Consider the following 24,377-nt stretch of genomic DNA (forward strand, 5'->3'; position numbering starts at 1 on the left):
CCAATCTGGCCTTGAATACTTCTAGGGATGGGGCATTCACAACCTCTCTGGGCAACCTGTTCCAATGCCTCACCACCCTCTGAGTGCAAAATTTCTTCCTTATATTTAATCTAAATCTATGCTCTTTCAGTTTAAAACCATTAAGCCTTGTCCTGTCACTATATTCCCTGACAAAGAGTCCCTCCCCAGGTTTTTTGTGGGTGCCCTTTGGGTACTGGAGGTCTCCTATTAGGTCTCCTTGGAGACTTCTCTTCTCCAGGCTGAACAACCCCAACTCCCTCAGCCTGTCTTCGTGCCTCCTGCAGCACAGGCATTAAAATGAGCTTCCTGGCACAGCTGGTACATGCAGAAGTGATCCTGCAGTACCATGTGCTCCTGCAAACCTGGCCACCAGAAAAGGGGCACAAGGCAGAGAGAACCTGCTTGATTCAACCTTACCCTGATTGACTGGGCCCAGGTTTAAAAAAAATAAATAAATCTGGGTTTTCCTACATCTACATTAAGTCCTGTAAGCCTGATATCAGCAGAGACAGTAAATGATGGTACCATTCAACATGAAGATCTGCATTTGTCAAACCAGTTTTCATCTGTGGAAGTTTCTTGTCGCATGCCATTAAGCCTAACTATTCGCACCGTATTTTTAGAAAGCCTACATGTATCTTGAAATAAGGGATCATGGGTTTCCTGGTCATTTTATTCAGATCCCAAGAGATCCTTTGGAAAAACATCCAGAATTGGATGTGTGTCTACAATATAGGAGGCTTGAGCAGCAAAGTCTTCCTCAAACATGTATTTGCTGCCAGGTGGAGTAACATATCAGTAATATACATGTATTCATATGTCAAAGCATTCAGTTTTCTTTCTTAAAAGGCTCACAGTGCATCCCTCTGGCTACTGAAACACACAGTGTGACTCCTGCAGACATCTCCGCTGCGCGTAGACATTTAGCTATGGTTTGAATTTCTGAGGAGCTCCAAACCACTTAACCGTGCAGGAGAGCACTGCAGAAAGGTTGTGTATACTGCCATGCAATGCACCCATACTGAACACAGGGTGCCTGCAGCACCCACCTCTTCTTGTGCTGGAAAGCCAGGGCTTTTCTTTGTGGTTCACATTCAAAAGGCAGTTGCATGTGACAGGATCCCATGCCAGACATTTCTGGAACCTGGGCCTGGGGCCCCATGACATTTCTTTGCACAAAGCCAAGCATCACATACAGTGCAGCAGTCACTCTCCTGGTTGGGATGATCGTTTTAGAAAAGAAGAGAAAGAAAGACTTCAGAAGCCTATTTCCCATCAAGAGCAGGGCTCTGGATGGGCTGGGTTATGCTGGACCTTTGTGCTCTGGGAGGCAGCACAGGGGAGACTTTTGTGACCTGACACCAGAGAACAACCAGAAGACTGTAGCCTGTAACAAAACATAAGACAGACTTAGTCCTGTAGGTTTGCACAGTAATCAGCAGGAATGGCAGGCCCTTGCAGGGATACCCTGGCCTGACCTGGCCTCTGACATGGTCATTTCACAGCAGCTGAAGATGCCATCAGACAGTGTTACTACCCAAAAAGGCAATTCTTTCCACCAGTCCTGGTCTCCACCAGGTTGCAGCACAACCACACAGCTCCATCACAGGGCTGCACCAGCATGTGTCTCCATGTGACTAGGCAGGGCCCTGCAACACAGCACCTGCAGTTTCTCACCAACCAGAGGCAGGTACTTGGGGGGCAGGTTGATGGTTTGTTTTAGCCAGGGACAGGTTTTTTCACATCCATCCATCCATCCATCCATCCATCCATCCATCCATCCATCCATCCATCCATCCATCATCTCACCCCCCAGCTGGACAAGCTGTTGAGCTGATGAGAGGGTAGGGAGGGAGGGTATTGCTCTAAGTGTCCATCAGCTCAGTTTCTGGGAAAGCAAATGGTATTTGGGATTGACTTGATTGGGATTAAAAATGAGATTCACTGAACTCTTTATTTTTCCTAAAAAGTGCTATGCCCAGATTTTTGGAATACCATGTTTGTATTTTCTGTTTATAATATTTATTTATATAGTTATTTCTATACTCCCTAGTTTTGTGAAATTATCCTTCAATGAAGAAAGTGCATCAGGAATACAGGAAATACTGCTGCAATTTGCAAGTGTCTGACTAACAAATTACATGAAAGACCATTCCAAAGACTCACACATACTAAGGAGATACCAAGCATGATTCAGGTGGACCATACACAGTGGCTAGTGTCCAGAAAACCCCACACCTGCACAGAGGTGTATTGGCTCTAGGAATAGTTGTTCCAGGGCTGCCAAAGACAGTCAAAACCCCTCACCACGTGGAGTGATGCAGCTGCAGGATGGGAATTCATTTGCTGATACCTGCCAACAGCCAGAGTCTGCATCTCAGCATGAGCTGTGCACTGTGGGTGAAGCTCTGCAGAAACCTAGCCATCTTGTGTCATCCCCCAAAAGCCTCAGGCGTGTGCCGTGTTAGAGAGAACTATTGATAATTATGTTTAAAACTTTCATCTCCTTCTTCACATCTTCACAGTGAATTTAATGATGGAAGAAGTTGCCAGATGTTAATTATTATCATTATCAACTCCTAGCATTTACTGTACAAAGTAGTGCTTTTCTTGGTCTCAGTAATCTGTGATTACAGCACAGAGAAAAAGGCAGGTTCATTAAAGTAGCCCGCAAATGTTAGCATAGTCATTATCCAATTAACGTTCCTTCTTCACAGGATGAATATAAACCTGACAAAGACCTCTCTGAAGTGGATCTGAAAAATGCCATCCGTGTGCACCACGCCTTAGCCACAAAAGCCTCTGACTACAGCAAGAAGTCCAATGTGCTCAAACTGAAGACAGCTGACTGGAGAGTCTTTCTCTTCCAAGCCCCGTAAGTACCAGCTCTCCCTGCAGGGTCTGGACCAGCAGCCTGACTTCCAGCCACAAACAGAGCCTCTTCTGCCCAGCCAGACCAGCACACACATCAGGGACAACTCTGGGGGAAAAAAGACTTCTGAGGAGGAAGGTGCTAAGCAGGAGAGATTAGGGTGAGGTCTGTCAGACTGTGCAAGGGACTTCATCTGGGGGCCACAGTTCCCACTTGCCATGCTTGTCAACTGTGTGCCAGTCCTGGAGCCTTTCTCGTCTGTCACCAAGTAGGGCTGAGCAGGATGAGATGGGAGGTGAAGGTCTGAGGAGGAAGGTGGCTTCTCTTTTCATTCCCCTCATGCATTAACACCTGAAGCACTGCAGTCCTTCACAGACTACCTTTGCCCTAAAGCCTGCTTCCACAGTTGCTCTGGCAAAATCCTGTAGACTTCAGCTAAGGTTGTGCTGCCAAAGGACTAAAGGGAAGCTGGCAAAGCAGAATGGTTCCAAAGCATGGTTTGACTTGCATTGTAGGAGAAGATCTCTGGGGCTGGACTTATAAATGTGTTTGCCTGACAGACTATGGAGTTCCCATTCCCCTTCAAAAGCAGGATGGGAACATTTGGATACACTCATACTTAACTGTACAACTGGTATAAAATTTGTTTAGAGAGTTAAAAAATTACATCCCAGTGCTAACTGCCTTTTGTGGGGTGGCCACATAGAACTGACCTTGCCAAAATTTGTGCAAGCAGCTGGGATTGCAGTAGCCAACCAGCCCAAAACACATCACTGTGCCACTAAATAATGTCCCACTATCTCCAGTTTGTGCGTGTCCTCTCTGCAGGCTCTCCCCTTACTAACTTCTGTTGTCAGTCTGCAGAAAAAAATCTACATGTATATGGTGCTTTGAACTAAGGAGCTGACAGTTCCTCTCATCAGCCTTTGATGGGTAAGGTGACTAAAGCTCATTAAAGAGCTCACCAGTCAGACCATATCTTCTTCTTTCCTTAGTCCATTGCAGAGGAAAATCGCTTTGCTAGAAAGTGTCAAGTGTGATTGAGCCATCTCCTGTTCAATGTTTTCTTTGTCACCTGCTGTGAGAAATGATTTTGTCTTGAAGTTGGGATGGGTACTAACATCAGGCTAAATCTTGGCATCTGAATTTCTGCAGTGAAAACCTTCTTGCAGGGAAATCCCACCTGAGCAGTGCTCAGATCTGATTAGGGACCCCGGGCAGAGTTCCATGAACATCTGAAGAGTTCATCCTTGTCCATGGAGCCCCATGGACAAGGATGTGTCTCCCACTCCCCAAAGAGTATGGTACTCTTGGCACTTGCCACCTTGCTACCTCTCATCTTCAGGGATTACCTCAGATCTTCAGGGACTACAACTGGAGGTATTAAGGAAGGCAGAATTCCCAGGGCTTCATGTAGGCAGACAACAGGCCTGAAATTATTGGAACAATGTAGAGGAGCCAGTTAGCCAATGTTTTCCTTCTCACTACTCAGGATGGCACAGAAATGGCTTCAAAGAAAAGCCACCAATAGCCCTCGGGAAAGCAGGTGGCTCCAGGGCTGTCTTGAGCTGGCTGGTCCTGGGTTAGGAACCTTTATAGACACTCCTATCTCTCCTCCCATCCTCTGTAACAGAAGTAAAGAAGAAATGCTGTCCTGGATCCTGCGAATCAACCTCGTTGCTGCCATTTTCTCTGCCCCAGCCTTTCCAGCTGCAATCTGCTCAATGAAGAAGTTCTGCCGCCCACTCCTGCCTTCATCCATGACCAAGTTGTGCCAGGTAAAGTGTGACAGAAGGAGCAATGGAGGGGTGCCCAGTGCTCAGCCAACCCATCAGCATGCAGCTCACACTGAGCTCATCTGCAGCTCCCCCAGCTCTGCCTAGCAGACACATTCAGGTGTTCAAGGCTGCACCCGCTCAAGTGCACACTGTGTAAGGGCAGGAGAAGGGGTGTAGAGTGGGAGATTTGGACAGACCACAGCAAACTCTGGTGTCTGCATGATGCTTCTATTGCAATGAATATAAAGCAACCCTATGTACACACACACACACCTCAATGGGTGTTGATTCTGTCTTGTTTATTGTTTGTTTGTTTGTTTTTAATGACATGGCACCCAGAGGTGACACCTTATTTTTTTTTTAGTCTGGAAAGCTTCAGAGCCTCAGAGGAGAAGGTTTACTGGAAGCAGGGAATGCAGTGCACCAAAGCATGGCTGCCTAAGGCTCTGTTAGCAAAGAGCAATAGGTAGCTGCCATCTGAAAAAGCCACTCGTGTTTGCAGTGTCTAGGGAATGCCAAACATGACTTATCACCTCCAGACAATGGGGACATTCTGCCACTGGCCCTCAGCAAAGGGGAAGGGAGAGGACAGCCTGAGCCTGAAATGATTAGAACGGAGATACAGCTCTATCTGCTGAGCAGATGTCAGAGCCCAGACAGGGAGGATACTTTATCTCCAGAGAGAGCAGATGCACAAGCTCTTGAGACACAGCTAGTTCTGCCTGGCTATTAAAAGATGCAGAGATTTCGTGTTCATGATGCTATAAAAGCCCAGGTGCCAGAGAAATCCAATCCTGGCACTTGTGATGCATGAGTTTTGATCTTCCTCAAATACCTGTGTTTCAGCTGCTCCTTATCAGATGAATTTTCAAATGTGCTGCACACCTTTGGCCCCAGCACAGGGTACGCACCCCTTTCCCGTAGCAAGGCTTACGTCCTTGCATAGACAAATCCCTGGCCTGATGGCCGCAGACGGGTCCCTATCTTTTAGGGGAAAAAGGATCCTGGGCCAGGAACTGGCAGGGCTCATTGAGAGGGCTTTAAACTAGGTAGGAAGGGGGATGGGGCTGAGGCTAGGATTGTTGGGGCTGTGCCAGGGGGAACAATGGCAAGGCCGGAGGATAAGGCAATGGCCCAGCTGAAGTGCATCTACACCAATGCACGCAGCATGGGTAACAAACAGGAGGAGCTGGAAGCCATCGTGCGGCAGGCAGGCTACGACTTGGTTGCCATCACGGAGACGTGGTGGGACCAGTCTCATGACTGGAGTGCTGCAATGCCTGGCTATAAGCTCTATAGAAGGGACAGGCAGCATAGAAGGGGTGGTGGTGTGGCTCTCTATATTAGAGAGTCTTTCGAGGTTGTAGAACTCGAGGTTGGGAATGACAAGGTCGAGTCCCTTTGGGTTAGGATCGGCAGGGACAACAAGGCTAGTGTCCTGGTCGGGGTCTGCTATAGACCGCCGAACCAGGATGAGGAGACAGATGAGGAATTCTACAGGCAGCTGACAGAGGTTGCAAAATCATCAGCTCTTGTACTCGTGGGGGACTTCAACTTCCCTGACATATCCTGGAAGCACAACACAGCCCTGAGAAAGCAGTCTAGGAGGTTTCTGGAGAGCGTGGAAGATAGCTTCCTGACACAGCTGGTTAGTGAGCCTACCAGGGGAGGTGCCCCGCTAGACCTTCTCTTCACAAACAGAGAAGGACTGGTGGAGGACGTGATGGTCGGGAGCTGTCTCGGGCAGAGTGATCACGCAATGGTGGAGTTCACTATTCTTGGCGAGGCCAGGAAGGGGACCAGTAAAACCGCTGTATTGGACTTTCGGAGGGCTGACTTTGAACTGCTCAGGACACTGGTTGGTGGAGTCCCTTGGGAGGCGGTTCTGAAGGGCAGAGGGGTCCAGGAAGGCTGGGCGATCTTCAAGAGGGAAGTCTTCATGGCGCAGGAACGGTCTGTACCCACGTGCCCAAAGACGAGCTGGCGGGGAAGAAGACCGGCCTGGCTCAACAGAGAATTGTGGCTTGATCTTAGGAGGAAAAAGAGGGTTTATAAGCTTTGGAAAAGTGGGCAGGCCACTAAGGAGGACTTTAAAGAAGTAGCGAGGCTGTGCAGGGACAAAATTAGGAAGGCCAAAGCTCATCTGGAGCTCAATCTGGCTACTGCCGTTAAAGATAACAAAAAATGTTTCTATAAATACATCAACACAAAAAGGAGGACTAAGGAGAATCTCCATCCTTTACTGGATGCGGGGGGAAACTTAGTTACAAGAGATGAGGAAAAGGCGGAGGTGCTCAATGCCTTCTTTGCCTCAGTCTTTAGCGGCAATACCGGATGTTCTCTGGATACCCAGTACCCTGAGCTGGTGGAAGGGGATGGGGAACAGGATGTGGCCCTCATTATCCATGAAGAACTGGTTGGTGACCTGCTACGGCACTTAGATGTGCACAAGTCGATGGGGCCGGATGGGATCCACCCAAGGGTACTGAGGGAACTGGCAGAGGAGCTGGCCAAGCCACTGTCCATCATTTATCAACAGTCCTGGCTATCGGGGGAGGTCCCAATCGACTGGCGGCTAGCAAATGTGACGCCCATCTACAAGAAGGGCCGGAGGACAGACCCAGGAAACTACAGGCCTGTCAGTTTGACCTCAGTGCCAGGAAAGCTCATGGAGCAGATCCTCCTGAGAGTCATCATGCAGCACTTGAAGGGGAAGCAGGCGATCAGGCCCAGTCAGCATGGCTTTATGAAAGGCAGGTCATGCCTGACGAACCTGATCTCCTTCTATGACAGAGTGACGCGCTGGGTGGATGAGGGAAAGGCTGTGGATGTGGTCTACCTTGACTTCAGCAAGGCTTTTGACACTGTTTCCCACAGCATTCTCCTCAAGAAACTGGCTGCTCTTGGCTTGGACTGGCGCACACTTCATTGGGTTAGAAACTGGCTGGATAGCCGGGCCCAAAGAGTCGTGGTGAATGGAGCCAAGTCCAGTTGGAGGCCAGTCACTAGTGGCGTCCCCCAGGGCTCGGTGCTGGGGCCGGTCCTCTTTAATATCTTCATCGATGATCTGGACGAGGGCATCGAGTGCACCCTCAGTAAGTTCGCAGATGACACCAAGTTAGGTGCGTGTGTCGATCTGCTTGAGGGTAGGAAAGCTCTGCAGGAGGATCTGGATAGGCTGGACCGATGGGCTGAGGCCAACTGCATGAAGTTCAGCAAGGCCAAGTGCCGGGTCCTGCACCTGGGGCGCAATAACCCCAAGCAGAGCTACAGGCTGGGAGAGGAATGGTTGGAAAGCTGCCAGGCAGAGAAGGACCTGGGAGTGATGGTGGACAGTCGGCTGAATATGAGCCAGCAGTGTGCTCAGGTGGCCAAGAAGGCCAACGGCATCCTGGCTTGTATTAGGAACAGCGTGACCAGCAGGGCTAGGGAGGTGATCGTCCCCCTGTACTCAGCTCTGGTGAGGCCGCACCTCGAGTACTGTGTTCAGTTTTGGGCCCCTCACTACAAGAAGGACATCGAGGTGCTTGAGCGGGTGCAGAGATGGGCGACGAAGCTGGTGAGGGGCCTGGAGAACAAGTCCTACGAGGAGCGGCTGAGGGAGCTGGGCTTGTTCAGCCTGGAGAAGAGGAGGCTCAGGGGCGACCTTATCGCTCTTTTTAGGTACCTCAAGGGAGGCTGTAGCGAGGTGGGGGTTGGCCTGTTCTCCCACGTGCCTGGTGACAGGACGAGGGGGAATGGGCTTAAGTTGAGCCAGGGGAGTTTTAGGTTAGATGTTAGGAAGAACTTCTTCACTGAAAGGGTTGTGAGGCACTGGAACAGGCTGCCCAGGGAAGTGGTGGAGTCACCATCCCTGGAAGTCTTCAAAAGATGTTTAGATGTAGAGCTTAGGGATATGGTTTAGTGGAGGGCTGTTAGCGTTAGGTTGGAGGTTGGACTCGATGACCTTGAGGTCTCTTCCAACCTAGGAAATTCTGTGATTCTGTGATCCCATGTCAACAGGCTGGCGGTGCACTTGGGTGTTACACTCCTACGTTTTAATACCTGACACAATTCTCTCGGCAGGAGGAACAGCTGAGATCTCATGAAAATAAAATGAAGCAGATTGCAGACGAATTAGCAGAGCATAAATCACATCCTGTAGAGAAGAGCCTCAAGTCGAAAGAGGCTGAGGAGTACAGGCTCAAAGAACATTACCTAATTTTTGAGGTAAAGGAACTTTCATTTTTTCTGTGATAAATGATATCTTGGCTGATTGAGGAGAATTGAGAACTGCAGAGTGGATGCTGTGAGCCTGGGAGTGGGGGAGGGGAGGGGAGGAGAGGGGAGGGGAGGGGAGGGGAGGGGAGGGGAGGGAAGGGAAGGGAAGGGAAGGGAAGGGAAGGGAAGGGAAGGGAAGGGAAGGGAAGGGAAGGGAAGGGAAGGGAAGGGAAGGGAAGGGAAGGGAAGGGAAGGGAAGGGAAGGGAAGGGAAGGGAAGGGAAGGGAAGGGAAGGGAAGGGAAGGGAAGGGAAGGGAAGGGAAGGGAAGGGAAGGGAAGGGAAGGGAAGGGAAGGGAAGGGAAGGGAAGGGAAGGGAAGGGAAGGGAAGGGAAGGGAAGGGAAGGGAAGGGCTTATATGCTAGATGTGTGTTATGTGGCAGTGATAAGCCTCACTGTTTTCCATTGAATCTATAAAAAGAAATGACATTTCCTCCCCTCTGTGATTTCTAACACAAGGCTTGGAAAAGTGATGAGAGAAATAAAATCTTCCTTTACTGTTCTGGAACTTGAAATTTCCTCAGGTCCCAAATAAGGAAGGGATTCTGTTCTCAGTGCACATCAGTCTTTTCCAGAAACATTCAGAAAAAGCTAAAGGAAACCGTGGGAGTATTAATCTTGTTTTGCTGTAACTGTTACTGTAAATAGAGCCAAAACCAGCATTGCAGGTGCTTGCAGACTTTTTGAGGATGCACGTAGCTAAGTTTAAATGCTCTGCAAAGTCTCAGTAGCATTTAATTGAAGAAATGGGATATTTTGTTCCAGAGAAAGTTGAGCACAAGGCAGAAATCCTGCCACAGAGGTGGCAATGGGGTGGGACTGCTGGAGGGTCTGTTCCTGCTTTCAGCAGGAGCTTAGATTATTCCCAGTTTTAGCCTGGGCTGAGTGTGGCATTTTCTTGCCATCCCTGGAAACGGATGGAAATCTCCCATCTCCCACAATCCAGGGCTCCACCACCCGCTTAGGGAAAGAACACCATGTAATGTCCAGCCTGAATCACCAGAGCCATAGTTTGTGGCTGCTGGTTCCCTTGTGTTTGTGCCAACCTTTCAAATAGTTGCATGCTGCTGCCTCCTGTTTTCCAGACATCTTGTTTTTGATATCTGCAGAGGAGTAGTCTCCATCCAAGCTTTTTCTCTAGGCTCCCTTTTCAGTCTGCAAGAAGAAGCTGGCAGTTCCAGAGCATGACTCATCTAATCTATTTTATGAGAAATACTCTAGAAATGCTTGTTTCTCTGTGCTGACAAAGAAGTGAGTATAGGCTTCCTCTGAGATGTTAGAGGAAAGGACTGGGGTTTTACATAAGTCCATAAAAAGAGGTCCCATCTAGTCTTGAAATGATGCCAGGCAGAGAAGAGATAGCCTCCATTTAAGGGTCCCTTCCAACTCAGGATATTCTATATTCTATTCTATTCTATGATTTTTTTTTTTTTTGCTGTCCTCTGTGAAGAGCAATGGGGGCACAGCTTAATGGTCACAGTGAATTACTGGATGAAAACAATGCAAGCAGAAATATTTATATCGACCAAGAGGAACTTTCCATGTGCTAAACAGGGACATCCTCACAGCGTTGTTCTCAGACAGGCAGGCAGGAGTGTGGGCACTCTGAATGTCTTAAGTCAGGAAGAAGCAGATCTGCACTTCGGCCACAATAACCCCATGCAACACTATAGGCTTGGGGCAGGGTGCCCAGAAGACTGTAAAGAGGAAAGGGACCTGGAACTGTTGATCAATGCTTGGCTGAACACGAGCCGGCAGTGTGTTCAGGTGGCCTAGAAGGCCAGCAGCACCCTGTCCTGTATTAGAAATAGCGTAGCCAGCAGGAGCAGGGAGCTGGTTGTCCTGTACTCTTCTCTGGTGAGGCTGCACCTCAAGTGCTGTGTTCAGTTTTGGGCCCCTCACTATAGGAAGGACATTGAGGCCCATCGAGGCATCTGGGGCGTGTCCAGAGAGGGCAACAAAACTGGTGAGGGGTCTGGAACACAAGTCTTATGGGGAGCAGCTGAAGGAGCTGGGGTTGTTTAGTCTGGAGGAGAGAAGGCTCAGGGCAGATCTCACTGCACTCTACAACTTCCTCAAGGGAGGTTGTGGTGAGGAGACGGTCAGCCTCTCTCTCAAATAACTAATGATAGGACTCAAGGAAGTGGCCACAAGTTGCACCTGGGGAGATTTAGATTAGAATTCAGGAAAAGCTTTTTCTCTCAGAGTGGTCAGGTGCTGGAATGGCATGCCCAGGGAGGTGGTCGAGTGGTCAAGTGGTCGAGGCAGTCCCTGGTGGTGTTCAAGAAGCGCCTGGACAAGGTGCTACAGGATATGATTTAGCAGCTTAGTGGGCAGCATTGGTGATAGGAGGACGATTGGACTAGATGATCTTGTAGGTCCTTTCCAAACTTGTATTTCTATGATTCTATCATTCTATTCTATGTTGGTCTTTTGTTGCCTCCAGTACCCACCTTAAACAATCAGAGTGACAGTCAAGACCTGTAAAAGCAAGAGTCTTGCACAACCATTCACTTTTTCCTCAACCCTTTGAACTGCAAGTTAATAAGTCTTTGAAGGCTTTGGTTAGACCAGACATTGTGCTGTCATTAAATAGCTCTTGCAGAGTGTGAACAGTGGGATCCTGATAATATAGTATGTGTTTTCCTGCAGTAGCAGATGGCATCGCCTCTGCTTTCCACACATGCCGTGGCCTGTCCCTGTTCCCAAGCTTTTTTCTCTGTTTTGTCTTTCCCTGCAGAAGAGCCGCTACGAGACATACATCAATCTGCTGTGCATGAAAATAAAAGTTGGGACAGATGACCTGGAGAGAATTGAAACCAGTTTCTTTAAGGTGGAAGCTGATGACATTGCTTTGCGGAAGACACATTCAAGCCCTTCCTTGAGCCAAGGGCATGTGTCTGTCACCTGTAAGGTGGAAAAGGACATAATAGAGCAGAACACTTAACAAGGAACGTGTGCATGGGTGAAATGAACTGGTGATGCTTTGCGCTCCTGGACTAGATCAATGAGCACAATTTTACCTAGGAAATTATACAAACAAAACCGTAGACGTGTATGACACGGTGACTGCTCTAGTGAAAGAAGTCAAAGAAGCTTTAGTTGACACTCCTTGGCAATGCTCTGGCATTTCAGCATCATGGACACTCCATCTCTTCTTTTCCCCAACAGCACCAGTGGCTTTTCTTTCCCTTCTACTGCAGCCTGCACAATAAAGGGATACGATCATTCTCCAGGTGCCGGGTTGCTCTCTTCCACCAGCCCTATCTTCTCCTCCTCCTTCCTCCTTCTCTCCCTGGAGTTTCCACTTGTTCACATCCACAGTTCCCAGCAGGGCAAGAAACTCAGCCGGGACAATGGTGTCTGCGTCACCACCAGCACTCTCAGAGAAAGGCACAGAGCAGCAGGGAGCACATCCCTCGCACAAGAGGAGTGCTGTCTGGCACGTCACAATAGGACAGGTTTTGTGAGCTAGCCACCAACTGAGTGAGAGGCGTCTTCAGCACAGTGTGTGGGACTGTCATCTGCCCATGGCAGTAGAGGCCTGAAGTGCCCTCTGTCACCCTATCCTTTTTATATATATATAAATATATATACATATGAATATATATAAATAAATATATATATATAAGGAAAACTTAATATGGGATTTTAACCTCAGTGTGCAAGAGAAGGTAAGCTGCCTGGAGAAGACACTAGGGACCATGGAGGGTCTGAACAGGACATTTTCAAAAATGCAGTAGCCTATGTTTCTTTTTTTTTTTCTTTTTTTTTTTTTTTTCCTTTTTGTACTTGAATGGAAAGCCCACCTGGCTTTGCTGTGAAACATCGCACTCCTGTTCCTGTTTGTTGAGACAAACTAGCCAAAAGGCTGTTTATTTAGCATCCATGGCATCTGCCACTTTGGGTTCAAGCACAGTTGGAAATGTGCTTCAGATCCAGCTGAACCTTTTTGTGCAGGAGCAATTTTAACTGCCCATCAGTGTTGTAGTTCCTCCATTTTGCGATTCGTATGCTGTACTCTTTTAAAGAGGGAATTGTGTTTCCGTTCCTTTCTGCTGTCTGTGGTCCAATGATTTACTGTTGTACTAGAAGCGATTCCACTGCATTTCAATGCCACAACTGTTCTCCCGCACTTTATTTATTTATTTTGCTATTTGGTTTGGTTCCTTATCCCAAATTGCCTTTCTTTCCTTTAGGTGCATTCATAGTAATCAAGTTCCAGTTTTGAGGGATCTTGTAGCTGCTAACTACAGTCATTTATTGTTTATATTTTGCAGCATTTTTTAAACAAAGAAGATTTATTTGGACCTTCAAAGTCTGAGAGACTATTGACTACTGTTTTCCACGATGGTTCATACTACTAAAAACCTCCATCCTATTTTGTCACCTCTTCTTTTATCTCTGTTTCTTTGTACAGTTTGATAGCTTATTTGAAATGATGCACTAAGAATCATGTAAAAAAGAATAATAATAAAGCTGAATCTGTTGGTAAAGAGAATTGGTCTGAAATGTGGTTCCACTGTGTGCTGGATTGGTCGCAGACTTCACAGCCCTGCATGACCATGTTCACACAGACCTCTATCAGCTCCTGCAAAGAGAAAGCCAGGACTCTCTGGCCAGCACGAGAAAGTATCAATGCTTTTCCATGAGTAGGGTGCCAGCACACCTATCCTACTGAAAGCACTTGCCTGCCTAATCTTTGGATGGATGGCTTGCCGGTAAAGCAGGTGAGACAGATGGGCTGCTTTATTGACACGTTCAGGTAACATTTCCTTTCATCTGGTGCATCTTAGGTCTGTCAGTCCATGTAGGTTTATGGGAGGAGAAAGATGTCAACATCTGCACTGGTGGTTGGAGATGTTCTGGGAACTGTTCTCGAAGGAGCATTTGCCTTCATTGGGTGTTGTAGCTGTTTCTCAAATGTGCCATGTTCTTTGCAGTGTCAGGTGTAGGTACAGGCATCCCTTACACTGGGGTCCTTCAGGATACTCCTACTCACATGAAGTATCTGGTTCTGGGGATGCCCACTCACTCACTCATTCACTCACTCACTCACTCACAGTGGAAGCCTAGATGAAAGTCAGGCCCAACTTTTGCTGTCCAAAATCCCAGGTAATATCTTGTGCCTCAGCCTGTCCTTTCTGACTAACCCTTACCTCAGGCAGTAGAATCTCTAAGCTCTAATTTGTCCAAGAAATCCAAAAAGAGTGTCTTTTTCCCCCATGTTGAAGGTGCCACTCTGTCATCCTTGGACAGGACTAAGTTGCAGGAAAGAGCGGGATCTTGTGAAGTCTTCTTTGTGCACCAGGCCTCAGAGTCATGAGGGTCTCCACCCAGTGGATGTGGCAGCATGGATTAAAGAGCCCTTGGCAAGATAACCAAGGGAGTTAAACCTGCACTTGGTGACAACCAACACAGTTTGTCCTGGTACACGAGGGCTCATCTGGGTGCATATGCCTTTGCAGATGTGGTGCCCTCTTACCTACAAGGGAGCACTAAGAATACCCCAAAACATCTTGTTGGACCAACCTTCCACCTCAGTGTATGACCAGGCAAAAAGTGCTTTTTGTTTGTTTGTTGTTTTGTTTTTGTTTTTATTTGTTTTCTCCCTCTTTCCCTGCCTGGAGGAGAAGGACTCAGCTGCTGCTATGAGAGGGCAGCAGCTTAGAGGAATTAAACAGACAGATCTTTTTCTCCTCCTATAGGCACCCAAATGCACTTTCTTCCAGAACATGCAGCCAGGACATGAAACCTTCCCCCTTCACCATGCATCCTGTGAGGAGGAGCAGCGGCAGAGAGCATGTGACATGGCCAGGAGCTCCCCTATGCCCCTGGCAGGATCAGGGCCAACGCCGCACTGTAGATGTGAGCACTCAGATGCAGGCAGTGCCTATTTGACAGGCAATGGGACAAAACTGCTGACAGCTTTGTCAGGAGGTTTTACAATCCCAAAGCCAGGGTCTGACATTCCTCTCCTGTTTGCACCTCACCATTTGTGTCCACAAAGTGATTCTAGCCCCTCTGGGAAGGGTGGCATCATCGTACTTGCCGAGCAGAGATGGCATTAAGGTGTCAGTGGCTCTCCTCACCTGTGAAAATTGCTCTAAAATATTAATGGCTAAATCCTAACAATACACATAGTTGGAGATGAGGGCTTTAAAAATAGACCAGATGGGGAAAAAATGAGATAGATACAAGCTTCCTTCAGAGGCAATTTGAGAGAAAAGTAGTGTAACTGCCACCAAATGCAGAACAAAATTATGGGAAACCAGGGGCACATGAAACAAGAAATCACCACAAGAAATCACGAGGCAGCTACAGCTCAGAGTTAGTGATGTCTCTATCTGTAGAGTGTCACAAGTCCCGAAAACCACGGAGCAGTAGAACATCTCCCTGCATGGGACTGAGCAGATGGTGATGCCCTGATGTGGAACAGCTGCCCTGAGTACCCCCCCATGGTTCAGCCACACCACTGTGCTGCACAGCGGCCCAAAGTGCAGCTGTAGGAGGCCCCAGAGCTGCAGCCTTCCTGTAATGCAGATGTTGCTGAGGGGACAACTTTATTACAGCATCAGGTGGACTTCTCCAGGGGCAGAGCTCACCAGCTCACAGACACAGGGGAGAGCCAGTCAGAGAAGCAGGGTGGCTCTGGGAACCCAAAGGCCCCTCATCTCTGCCATCTTTAAGCTTGGTTTCCCCAGGGATCCTCACCCTGGGTGAGCTCCCACACCCAGGGAGGTGCTCTCTGCCTATTCCTGTCAATCTTGCTGTGCTCCAGGAGCTGCTGGAGGAGGTAAGTCAGGAGATCAAGGTCAATGGTCAGCCACAGCCTGTCCCAGGAACAAACAGGAGCATGCATAGCTGCATGGCCAAGCACAGCTATGGTTCTGCAGACAATGAAAGCAGCTCAGCACCTGGCAAAGCTCCTTTCATCCAGAAAGGCATGGGGCTGCACAAAAGTGGGACAAGATGTGTCCGGAGACTACATGACAAAGGTCATCCAAACCAGGACTTGACCCTACCACCTTTATCTCCAGTCCTAGACATCTAGTACCTCCTTTGCACACTGCTGTTGGGTAGACACTACATTGAACACATAGCAGGAGGGCAAGATCCTTTCACTTTCAATCTTTGGGAAATCAGTGTTAAGATGCTTTTATTCAGGGTGCAGTGCTGAGCCCTCTGGTCTGGCTGGAATCCCCACAGTACATGTGATGGATGTCAGGGGAGGTCTGTGACCCAGAAAGGTCATCTCCAAGACAATGAACATCCTGATGCTGGAGCAGAAGAAGCCCAGACTGAGGCTGTGCAGCAGTTTAACCTGGCCTTCATCCCAGACTGAGGGACTGGGGATTTCTCTCATAGCTCTGTGTGTTTCTATGAGGTCAACTCTGAAAAGTCTTCACATGTAGGGACCAGAGTTTAAGAGGTCTCTTTCCTACTAGATGGCATCAGCTGGGACTTTTTGGCATCTGTCATATCACTGAGCAGGAACTAGGCAGCTGGGCTGAGCCATGGAACACCATGATATAATCTCAGAAACTGCTTCCTGTGAATAAACCATAATGTTAGAGATCCCCCTACATGTGAACTAGCCAGAGTCAGAGATTTGCCATGCAAGAGCTGAAGAAGGGACCTTTTTTGCAGGTGGGCAGCACAGCACTTGCAGAATTGGACCCAATGCATCTCCAGTCCACTGCAGAAGTCACGGGAATCAGTGCCAGCATGCAAAGTACACGGCATGCATCTTGGCCTTTCTTGTCAGAACAAAAAGCTTCCACCAGTGGCGTGATGGGGTGAACCTCCCAGCCTGGAGGTAGAGAACGAGTGGCATCCTCCCATATGTGTGGGGTAGCACCCATTCACCTCAGTAAGCCTCCACTCCTGAGCCCAGTGGTGAAGGTGAAACGTCCAGTCAGGTAGAAAAACACCCACCTCTGGGACTTCAGGGGCATAGACACTTAAGGGACTGGAGTATCAGTCTTAGGTGGAGATGCTGAGAGAGCTGGGACTGTTCAGCCTGGAGAAGTAAGGGCTCAAGGGGGCCTTATTCATGTATATTAATATATGATGGGATGGGATGGACTGGCAGACAAGACTTTTCTCAGTAGGGTTTGGTGATGGGATGGGAGGAAGTGAGTGGACACAAATTTAAAAAAAAATAATATTAAGAAATGGAGTTTGAACACAAGAAGATGCTATTTTTTTTTTTTTTTTTTTTTTACTCTGAGGATGACCAAGCACTGGCTCGGGTTGCCCAGAGAGGTTGTGGCATCTCCCTCCTTGGAGATCTTCAAAACCCATCTGCATCTGGTCCTGGGCACTCAGCTCTGGGTGTCCCTGCTTGAGCAGGCAGTTGGACCAGCTGACATCCAGAGGTCCCTGCCAACCTAAACCATTTTGTGATTCTGTGTATTGTACTTGTCACAGCCTACCCATTGCCCCCCAAATTGCCTTAGATCAATGCTGCCCACAGTTTGTTATTTCTTATTTTATTTATAATATAAAAAATGTTCAAGTGTTAAACAGTCGAGAGTTCTGACATTCAGACAATCCAGAGCAAACTTTGACAATCATCTTATGACAAATTAGCAGAGTTTTCTATCTGACCCCATCACGGGTGAGGAATAGAGGGTTTAGTTACTTTATTGCTAAAAGTTAAATGAAATACACTGTCAATTGTTGTATTATCTTCTCAGTCACAGCTTCACCATGCATCCAATCTACAGTATCTGAAATGCAAAGGACATGCAGAAGTAAAAATATAAAAAGAAAAAAGTCAGGCTACAATGTAAACAGGTTTGCTGCAGAGAACTGAGGCGAGAGGGGCACTTCCACCAGGATGCTCTGCTGCCTGGAAACGCAGGACTGTCTCTTTGCGCCACAGAGCCAATGGCCAGAGCTGCTCCGGGTTTGGAAACACGATGTCTGTCATCGGTGGCAAGACATTATAGTAACAACTGTCTTTAAAACAAAGGGCACGGCGGGACAGAGGAATCCGCTCGTTGGGCTGCCCCGTGTGGTGCCCGCGGTGCTTCCCAGCCAACGCAAGGGGCTATGCGCGGGGCCGGAGCACTCAGACACCAGGGCAGCACAGCCAGCGGCTGTCTGGCACAGCACCTGGGGCAGCAGTGGCCATGCTGTGCCCTCTGGGCGTCCTCGGTGGCAAGAATGGTGCGCAGGACACTGTAGCCCACACAGCACCATAGCAAATGCCACACCATGGCCACTGCGTGCTTGGTCAAGGGGATGCCACAGCCAGCATGGCACCAGGTCCAGTGCGGCTCTGCCCTGCCAGGACCACTGTGCAGTACCACCAGCCTGTCAGGGCTGGCTTCAGTGACGGTATTGAACCATATGTAACAGGGTTTTATTTCACCACATTCCTACAAATGTCTTACGTATTGGACTACAAACCTCTGCCAACCCAATTTCACACTCACATGTGAAACGGCCAAAAGTTCAGAGCTATATTGTAAGGGCTGCTGCTGCATTTCATTTTCTCTTCCTACCTGTGTGGCAAAAGAAACATTATTTCTGCATTTCGGTATGGTGCTGCTCAGTTTCTTTTTCTCCTGATTTAAGCAAAAATACAAGTATTTTATGGGGCAAGACAGACCCCCATTAGACATGATAATGGAAATGCTCCCAATCATGTCCTTGATGTGTGTTAAAATGATAGAACAAGATCATTAATAGCAGGGTATAGGGCAAAGTGGTGAGGCTGTTTTCTTCTGATGGAAGAGTGCCCTTGTGACAGGTTGTCTCCCAAATAAAAATCTGTGATCTTAAAAATGCTACTGAAACAGAATCCTCGGCATGAATCCCAGCACTAGCATACAGCAAAAGGCACCACGATAGGTTTATTTTCTATTTTTAAGTAGTCAAAAATTGGCCCACCTTTTTTTTTTTTTTTTTTACTTTATTGTTTGTTTCCATTTCTTCTTTTTTTTTTATTATTTTTTATTTTTTTTTCTTGGAAGCTGAAAATCAAGACATTACATATAAATAGAGATTCCCTATAAAAAAGTCATTGCTGTTAGCTATTATAAGACAACTTTGCTAAAATGAAAATAAAACATTTTATTTGTTATATTTTTTCCTCTTTTATATAAAATAAAAATATTTATTTTTGTCTCATTTTTGTTTTGCCTCCCTCCTCCGCCTCCTCCATGCGGGTATGTCTGCGAGGCGCCTAGAGAGGATCGGGGTCTTGTTTGGGCGTTGTGTGTGCCAGGCTGCTGCGCCCGCTCTCCCCGTGAGCGCTGTGCCTGCTGTAGGAATGGTAAGTCCGGCTGTCACCTGGCCGGTGGAGCGGAGGCGATTCTGTGTTCATCGCCTCATTGTTCTGAGTGCTTAGGAAGGGGGTGCTCTCAGCCACCAGCTCCTCGTCAGACTCGCTGTAAGAGGCGCTGCTCAAGGAGAAGGAGTCCCGGACCGCTCTGGCTCTGTGGGGTACGTGCCCGTTCAGTTTGGACTTTTTCCAACGCTTGTTGCTGCTGGCTGTTTTCTTTGGCTGTTCTAGTGCTGTGACATACTCCTGTGTTGTCTCATACTCGTCATCCTCCGTGATGCGGAAGGGGCTGGAGGGCAGGCTCCCCATGCTGTCATTTAGGTAGGTCTTCCTTTGGTAGTAGCTGTCGTACCTCTGCGTGTCCTGGAAGGGAAGCTGGTACCGCCGCAGGAGGGGTTGCTGTTCCTCCACACGGAAGCTGATGGGAGCTGCTGGGGGCAGGGAGACAGCGTGTGCGGAGTTGGGGGAGGTGATCTCAAAGGTGGGCACCTGCGTGGCCATCGAGTAGTGGAAATCCACGGGCGACAGGCGTGCTGGTGTGGTCAGGGCTGACACGTACCTGGAAGAAACAACACCTCTGTTTGGACAGGGAGCATCCCAAACCCTGCCAGCTGCAGCTGCACTCTGCTGAACACCCGGCACTGATATGGGGGACCCCTGATGTGCCTGGTTCTGGAGCACTGCATCTCCTGGGGAAGGGGGTGGAGGGACCTTGTACTGCAGTGTCTGAGGGAGGATGAGCTGCCGGCTTTGGTGGGTGTTTGGGCACCAAAGCATGGTGGTCCCCAAGACCAGATTTCCTGAGGGAGTTGCTCAGTCTGCACCCTTGCTCCTCCACCATGTGAGGAGCTCACCACAGAGCCCAGCACTTGGCAGCTGAGATGTGGCTCCCAGGGAGCCTTCATGCCAGCTGAGCTGGATGTGCTTCCCTTGCTGCAGGATAAGGCTCAGGACCAGTCCTGCATGACTGTTGGGACTGAACTTTATCTGGGACAGGGCAATTCTCACCCTGCAACACTGCAAATCTTGCAGCACCTCCCAGCAGCCTGTCTGAATGGACTGGGATCAGAAACAAGTGAGCAACTTGCCTTCTTTGGACAAGTCCCGTTGCCCTGACGGGTAAATGCCCGAAAGAGGTTGGGTGGCCACCTGTGTCATCCATGGTGACTCATGGAGGGCTGCAGCAAGTGTGGAGATGTGCTTCAGCACCATGAGGAACCAGACACAGGAAGAGGACAACTCTCTGTCACTAGCTGGTGATTTCCCATCTCTGCAGTCATCTTCCCCAGAGAGCTGGGTCTTACAGAGCCCCATCCCAAGGCTGTGCCCACATGCAGCACGTCTGCTCTCCATGCCACCCAAAGGTACACTGAGGACTTATCCAAGTACCTGGAAGCCAGCCCCTGCTTGAGCTGCTGCCCCACAAATCTGCCCTCCTTCTCTGCAGGGAGGATTTCATCAGTTGCTGATTGCAGCCAGATATTTTCAGCTGCTCTCAAACTTGCGCTCCAAACCTGTGTTGCCCCCAGGTGAGCAAGGAACAACTGACAAGGTGCAATGCTTGTTGCTGCTACCAGAGTGACCTCTTGGGGACATGGATTCCTCCAGTCAGGACCAGAGCTGGAGCTTCTTCTGGATTACCACAGGACTGCTACTCTAGGCCAGGGTGGACATGAATGGATTTCCATCCAGCAGAGAGGGGCATGTCTGGCCTCTGTCATGCCCAGGCAGCACAAAGCAGGGGAGTCTGACCTCTCACTATGCGGCGAGTCCCGCAGCGAATCCACTGAGTCGCGATACTGCATCATGGGCCGCCGCGAGTCCTCAATGCAGAAGGCAGCCCCGCGGCGGGCCCGCGCCTCCACACATGCAGGGCTGTTGCATTTACTGGTTCCCACCGAAGACAGCATTATCCCAGACTGGGAATCTGAAGTCAGGCTCTCCGTCCGCTCCAGGCTCCAGGTGTGGCTTTCATGTCTGTGGATCAAAGTCCATATGGACAATGAGCAAGGAACCCCTGCTAACGTCTTCTCAGAAATGCCACATGCAGCCACAGATCACACTCTGCTCTGCACTGATATCCCTTTTCTGTCTCTCATGGAAATACATCTGGCCAGGAAGGCCCAGTTTTGATTTGTTTCACTGTTTCTTGGAGGTCTGATTTTAGAGAATAAAGAAGGGCATTGCAGTGCACACTGGGTATTTAACTCACCAACTCCTGATGGTGGGAATAGGATGGGACAGCCTCTGCAGGGAGGCCTGGGAAATTCTGCTTTGTAATCGCAAAGTGTTTTGGTGCAGAGCAATGCACTGGCTGTGCCAAGGCAAGTCTGCAAAGGATCTTCACACATTGCCAAGAAGCATCCCCTTCACAAATGCTACCAGAACAGAGTCAGAAAAAGACTCAGAATTACTTCATGACCAACAGAGAAAAGCACTCCTACTAATTAAAAAAAAAAAAAAAAAGGTTTTGGCAGCAAAATACATTCGAGGAGCTAGACTGAAGCTACCAGCTATGATGGATAGTCCTTGGTCAGCCTGGAACTCCCCCTGCCCTTGGCTTGGTGCAGAGATGACATCCCACAAGCACGCACCAGTGAAGCATGGGGTCCTGCACACACCGAGGGTCCACCCACACCGGGCTGACTGCTCTCCATGGCACAAATCCATGTGGATTGGAGCAAGAGCTCTGAGCTCCCAAACTGCACCAGATGGAGCTGTGGTGGCAGAGTATTTTGGGTGGGGGTTTACAGAGGCCTCATTAAGACTTCCAAAGAAGTTGTTAATTATTAATAGCTCCAGGCACATGTTCAGTTGCAACCAAAGCATTGATTTATAACTTCAAACAGCATCCTCATTAGAGGTGCTGATAAAGTAAAATGGAACCATATTATGCTAGCAGTTTGCCTCTGGCATGACTTCAAGAGACACCTGCTCACTGCACTTGACTCAGGAAAATTATATGGCAGGTAGCCAGGACCAGAGGCTATGCAAGTAGGTATCTCCCCACACCTGTCATATATTAATGCTGCCCTCCAGACACAACTTTGCTTCTTCAGGAGGTACTCAGAGATGGCCCTGGGATCCAAGGACTTTGAAGTGAGCCTTGAAGGCCAGCAAGGTGCAGCTCTGCAGGCACAGGAGTCTCTGTGCACCTTGCTCAAGCCTGCTCAAAGCTAGCCAGAATTCAGCTGCAGCATAAAATTTCAAAAAATCTGGAAAACACCCCATCTGCTCACTGAGGGGGGGACTTCCCTGGTTAAAGTAGTCATTTCCAGCCCAGCAAATCTTTCTTGTCTCCCTCTTTACTTACTGGAAGTTGAACCAATGGACTCTGGGGAGGAATTTTCCTGAAAACCTATGTATGATATCTGAAGCTGATGCATTGTACACTGAGTTCTCCTCCCTAATGAATGCCTGAACCCTGAAGAAATCTGCCAGAATGCATCTTCAAGCTTTACCTGAAAGGATTCACTGCTTCCTGGACAAATGGATACAAACACACCAGTCTAATGAAGTAAATAAGCCAGGATAACTTTTGCTTATGAAGTCAAAGCATGTGATCTACGTGTCATTGACAGAAGGTAAATATGGATCCCCCGCACCCTAGTTACTTTTCAAAGGCATGCATTCTCACAGGGAAGCACTGTCACTTACTGGAAGAACACAATGAGATTTCATCATATAAGATGGAAGACCTGGATGCCCAAACTCAGAATAGTGCAGGACTTTCTCTAGAGCATTTGAATGACTTTTCTGGACACCATAGTAATGGAAAAGCTCCATCTGCAATATAAATGTTCTTAAGACCAGCAAGAAATTCAACTGAGTCATGCTGGTCTTCCCCCTTGATGGCTATTTTGAAATGTGAAAACCTATGTTCTTCTGACAAAAAAACTTGATTCCCAAAATTAAACCCTAACTTTGCAGACTAGGCAAAATATTTTGTGATGTTTGTCATAGCTTACCTTACAAAAGGCAAATATATCAAGCATGAAATAACCATTGGATGCTTAATGAATTAATGCAGGTGTGCTGTGCGGTTGCAAGAACAACTTGGAAAAGCTTCCCTAGGTGCATGCTCCAGTTTGAGTCTGTTCAAGGCATGAAAGTACAACTTCATATCCTGACTTCCACCTCTGTCAGTGCAGTAGGTTCCTTTTGGGTCCTTGTTGCAGTTGACCTGCAGCATCACACCTTTCCACACCTCTCACTAACCAGCTGTGCTAGCAAAGATCTGCAAGTGTTGGCAATGGCCTGTATGGCACTGTAATGCCAAACATCAACTTAAAACAGAAAGAGAGATGAAAGGAGAATCTTTTACTGGCTTTGTATCTCACAGAATCCTAAGGCAAGCAGTAAGAGTTCAGGGGGAAATGGTATACATCACCTCTGGCTGGACGTTGGAGTGGCTGTGGAGCAGTGATGTGATGGGGAGCAGGAGTGACTTCCCGAAAAGGTTGTCTCTGTTTCCCTACGGATCACATGTTCGGTGGCAGAAACATTCTTAGAAATATACTGTAAAATACAAAGAATCACACAGATCAGCCAATAGCTTGTCAGCACTGCTGCAGCCAAATTCTGCTGGCTGCATTATTTCTGGTGAAACCACTTGAGGATTGAGCGAGTACCGCAGCTCCCTAGCCCACAGAAGGAAAAAAGGAAGCTGGAAAATGCCATGCAGTGGCCCCTCTCTGCCTCTGCACTTTGAATGCTGGAAAAGAGCCCTGGCACAGGGATTACAGAGGAGTACGAAGATCCAAGGGGTTCCCCAGACAGCTGTGGCAGCACTTTATATTTGATGCTACTGAGCAGAAATGCATCTCTTCTTGCAGGAGGTTATGCATCAGACAGAGTACCAAAAACAAAGCAACCATATGAGATCTGTCAGAAGCATAACCCTATTGAAACACTAGGTGTAATCCTAATATTTATACTGAAACATTCCTTCATCTAAAAGTAAGCAGGGTCAGCCGTGCTCTTCACGGGGAGAAAGCTCTCTGGGGGAGTCAGCATTTCAGGCTTAGATGGCTGATTCTTTAAAATTTTCTTTACCTCCTCTTTCAGTGCTGGCTTTACACCTAGTTAAATTTTAGCATCCCAAAGGTAACCCAGCAGAGCTTGTAACTGACTCAGAGTACTCCTTGTACA

General features: G+C 48.3%; 2 protein-coding genes across 5 annotated transcripts in view; one reads left to right on the plus strand and one right to left on the minus strand.

Moving 5' to 3' along the window:
* Window positions 1-11,876, plus strand: part of PSD2 (pleckstrin and Sec7 domain containing 2) — a gene marked incomplete at its 3' end in the record, with an annotated part of 47,167 nt that extends 35,291 nt beyond the window's left edge. The window contains exons 11-14 of the mRNA XM_082771322.1: window positions 2,739-2,896; window positions 4,527-4,671; window positions 8,737-8,880; window positions 11,670-11,876. Of these exons, the coding sequence (XP_082627448.1) occupies window positions 2,739-2,896; window positions 4,527-4,671; window positions 8,737-8,880; window positions 11,670-11,876 (654 nt within the window). The remainder of the gene's footprint in view (window positions 1-2,738; window positions 2,897-4,526; window positions 4,672-8,736; window positions 8,881-11,669) is intronic.
* A 5,611-nt stretch (window positions 11,877-17,487) lies between these two features.
* Window positions 17,488-24,377, minus strand: part of NRG2 (neuregulin 2) — a gene marked incomplete at its 5' end in the record, with an annotated part of 177,219 nt that continues 170,329 nt past the window's right edge. For all 4 annotated transcript variants that reach the window (XM_082771874.1, XM_082771876.1, XM_082771875.1 and 1 more), the window contains 3 exons: window positions 17,488-19,785; window positions 20,979-21,203; window positions 23,617-23,744. In XM_082771874.1, the coding sequence (XP_082628000.1) occupies window positions 19,128-19,785; window positions 20,979-21,203; window positions 23,617-23,744 (1,011 nt within the window). In that variant the 3' untranslated portion in view covers window positions 17,488-19,127. The remainder of the gene's footprint in view (window positions 19,786-20,978; window positions 21,204-23,616; window positions 23,745-24,377) is intronic.

This window comes from Aythya marila (assembly GCF_965140915.1).
Source record: "Aythya marila genome assembly, chromosome: 14".
NCBI classification, from domain to species: domain Eukaryota; kingdom Metazoa; phylum Chordata; class Aves; order Anseriformes; family Anatidae; genus Aythya; species Aythya marila.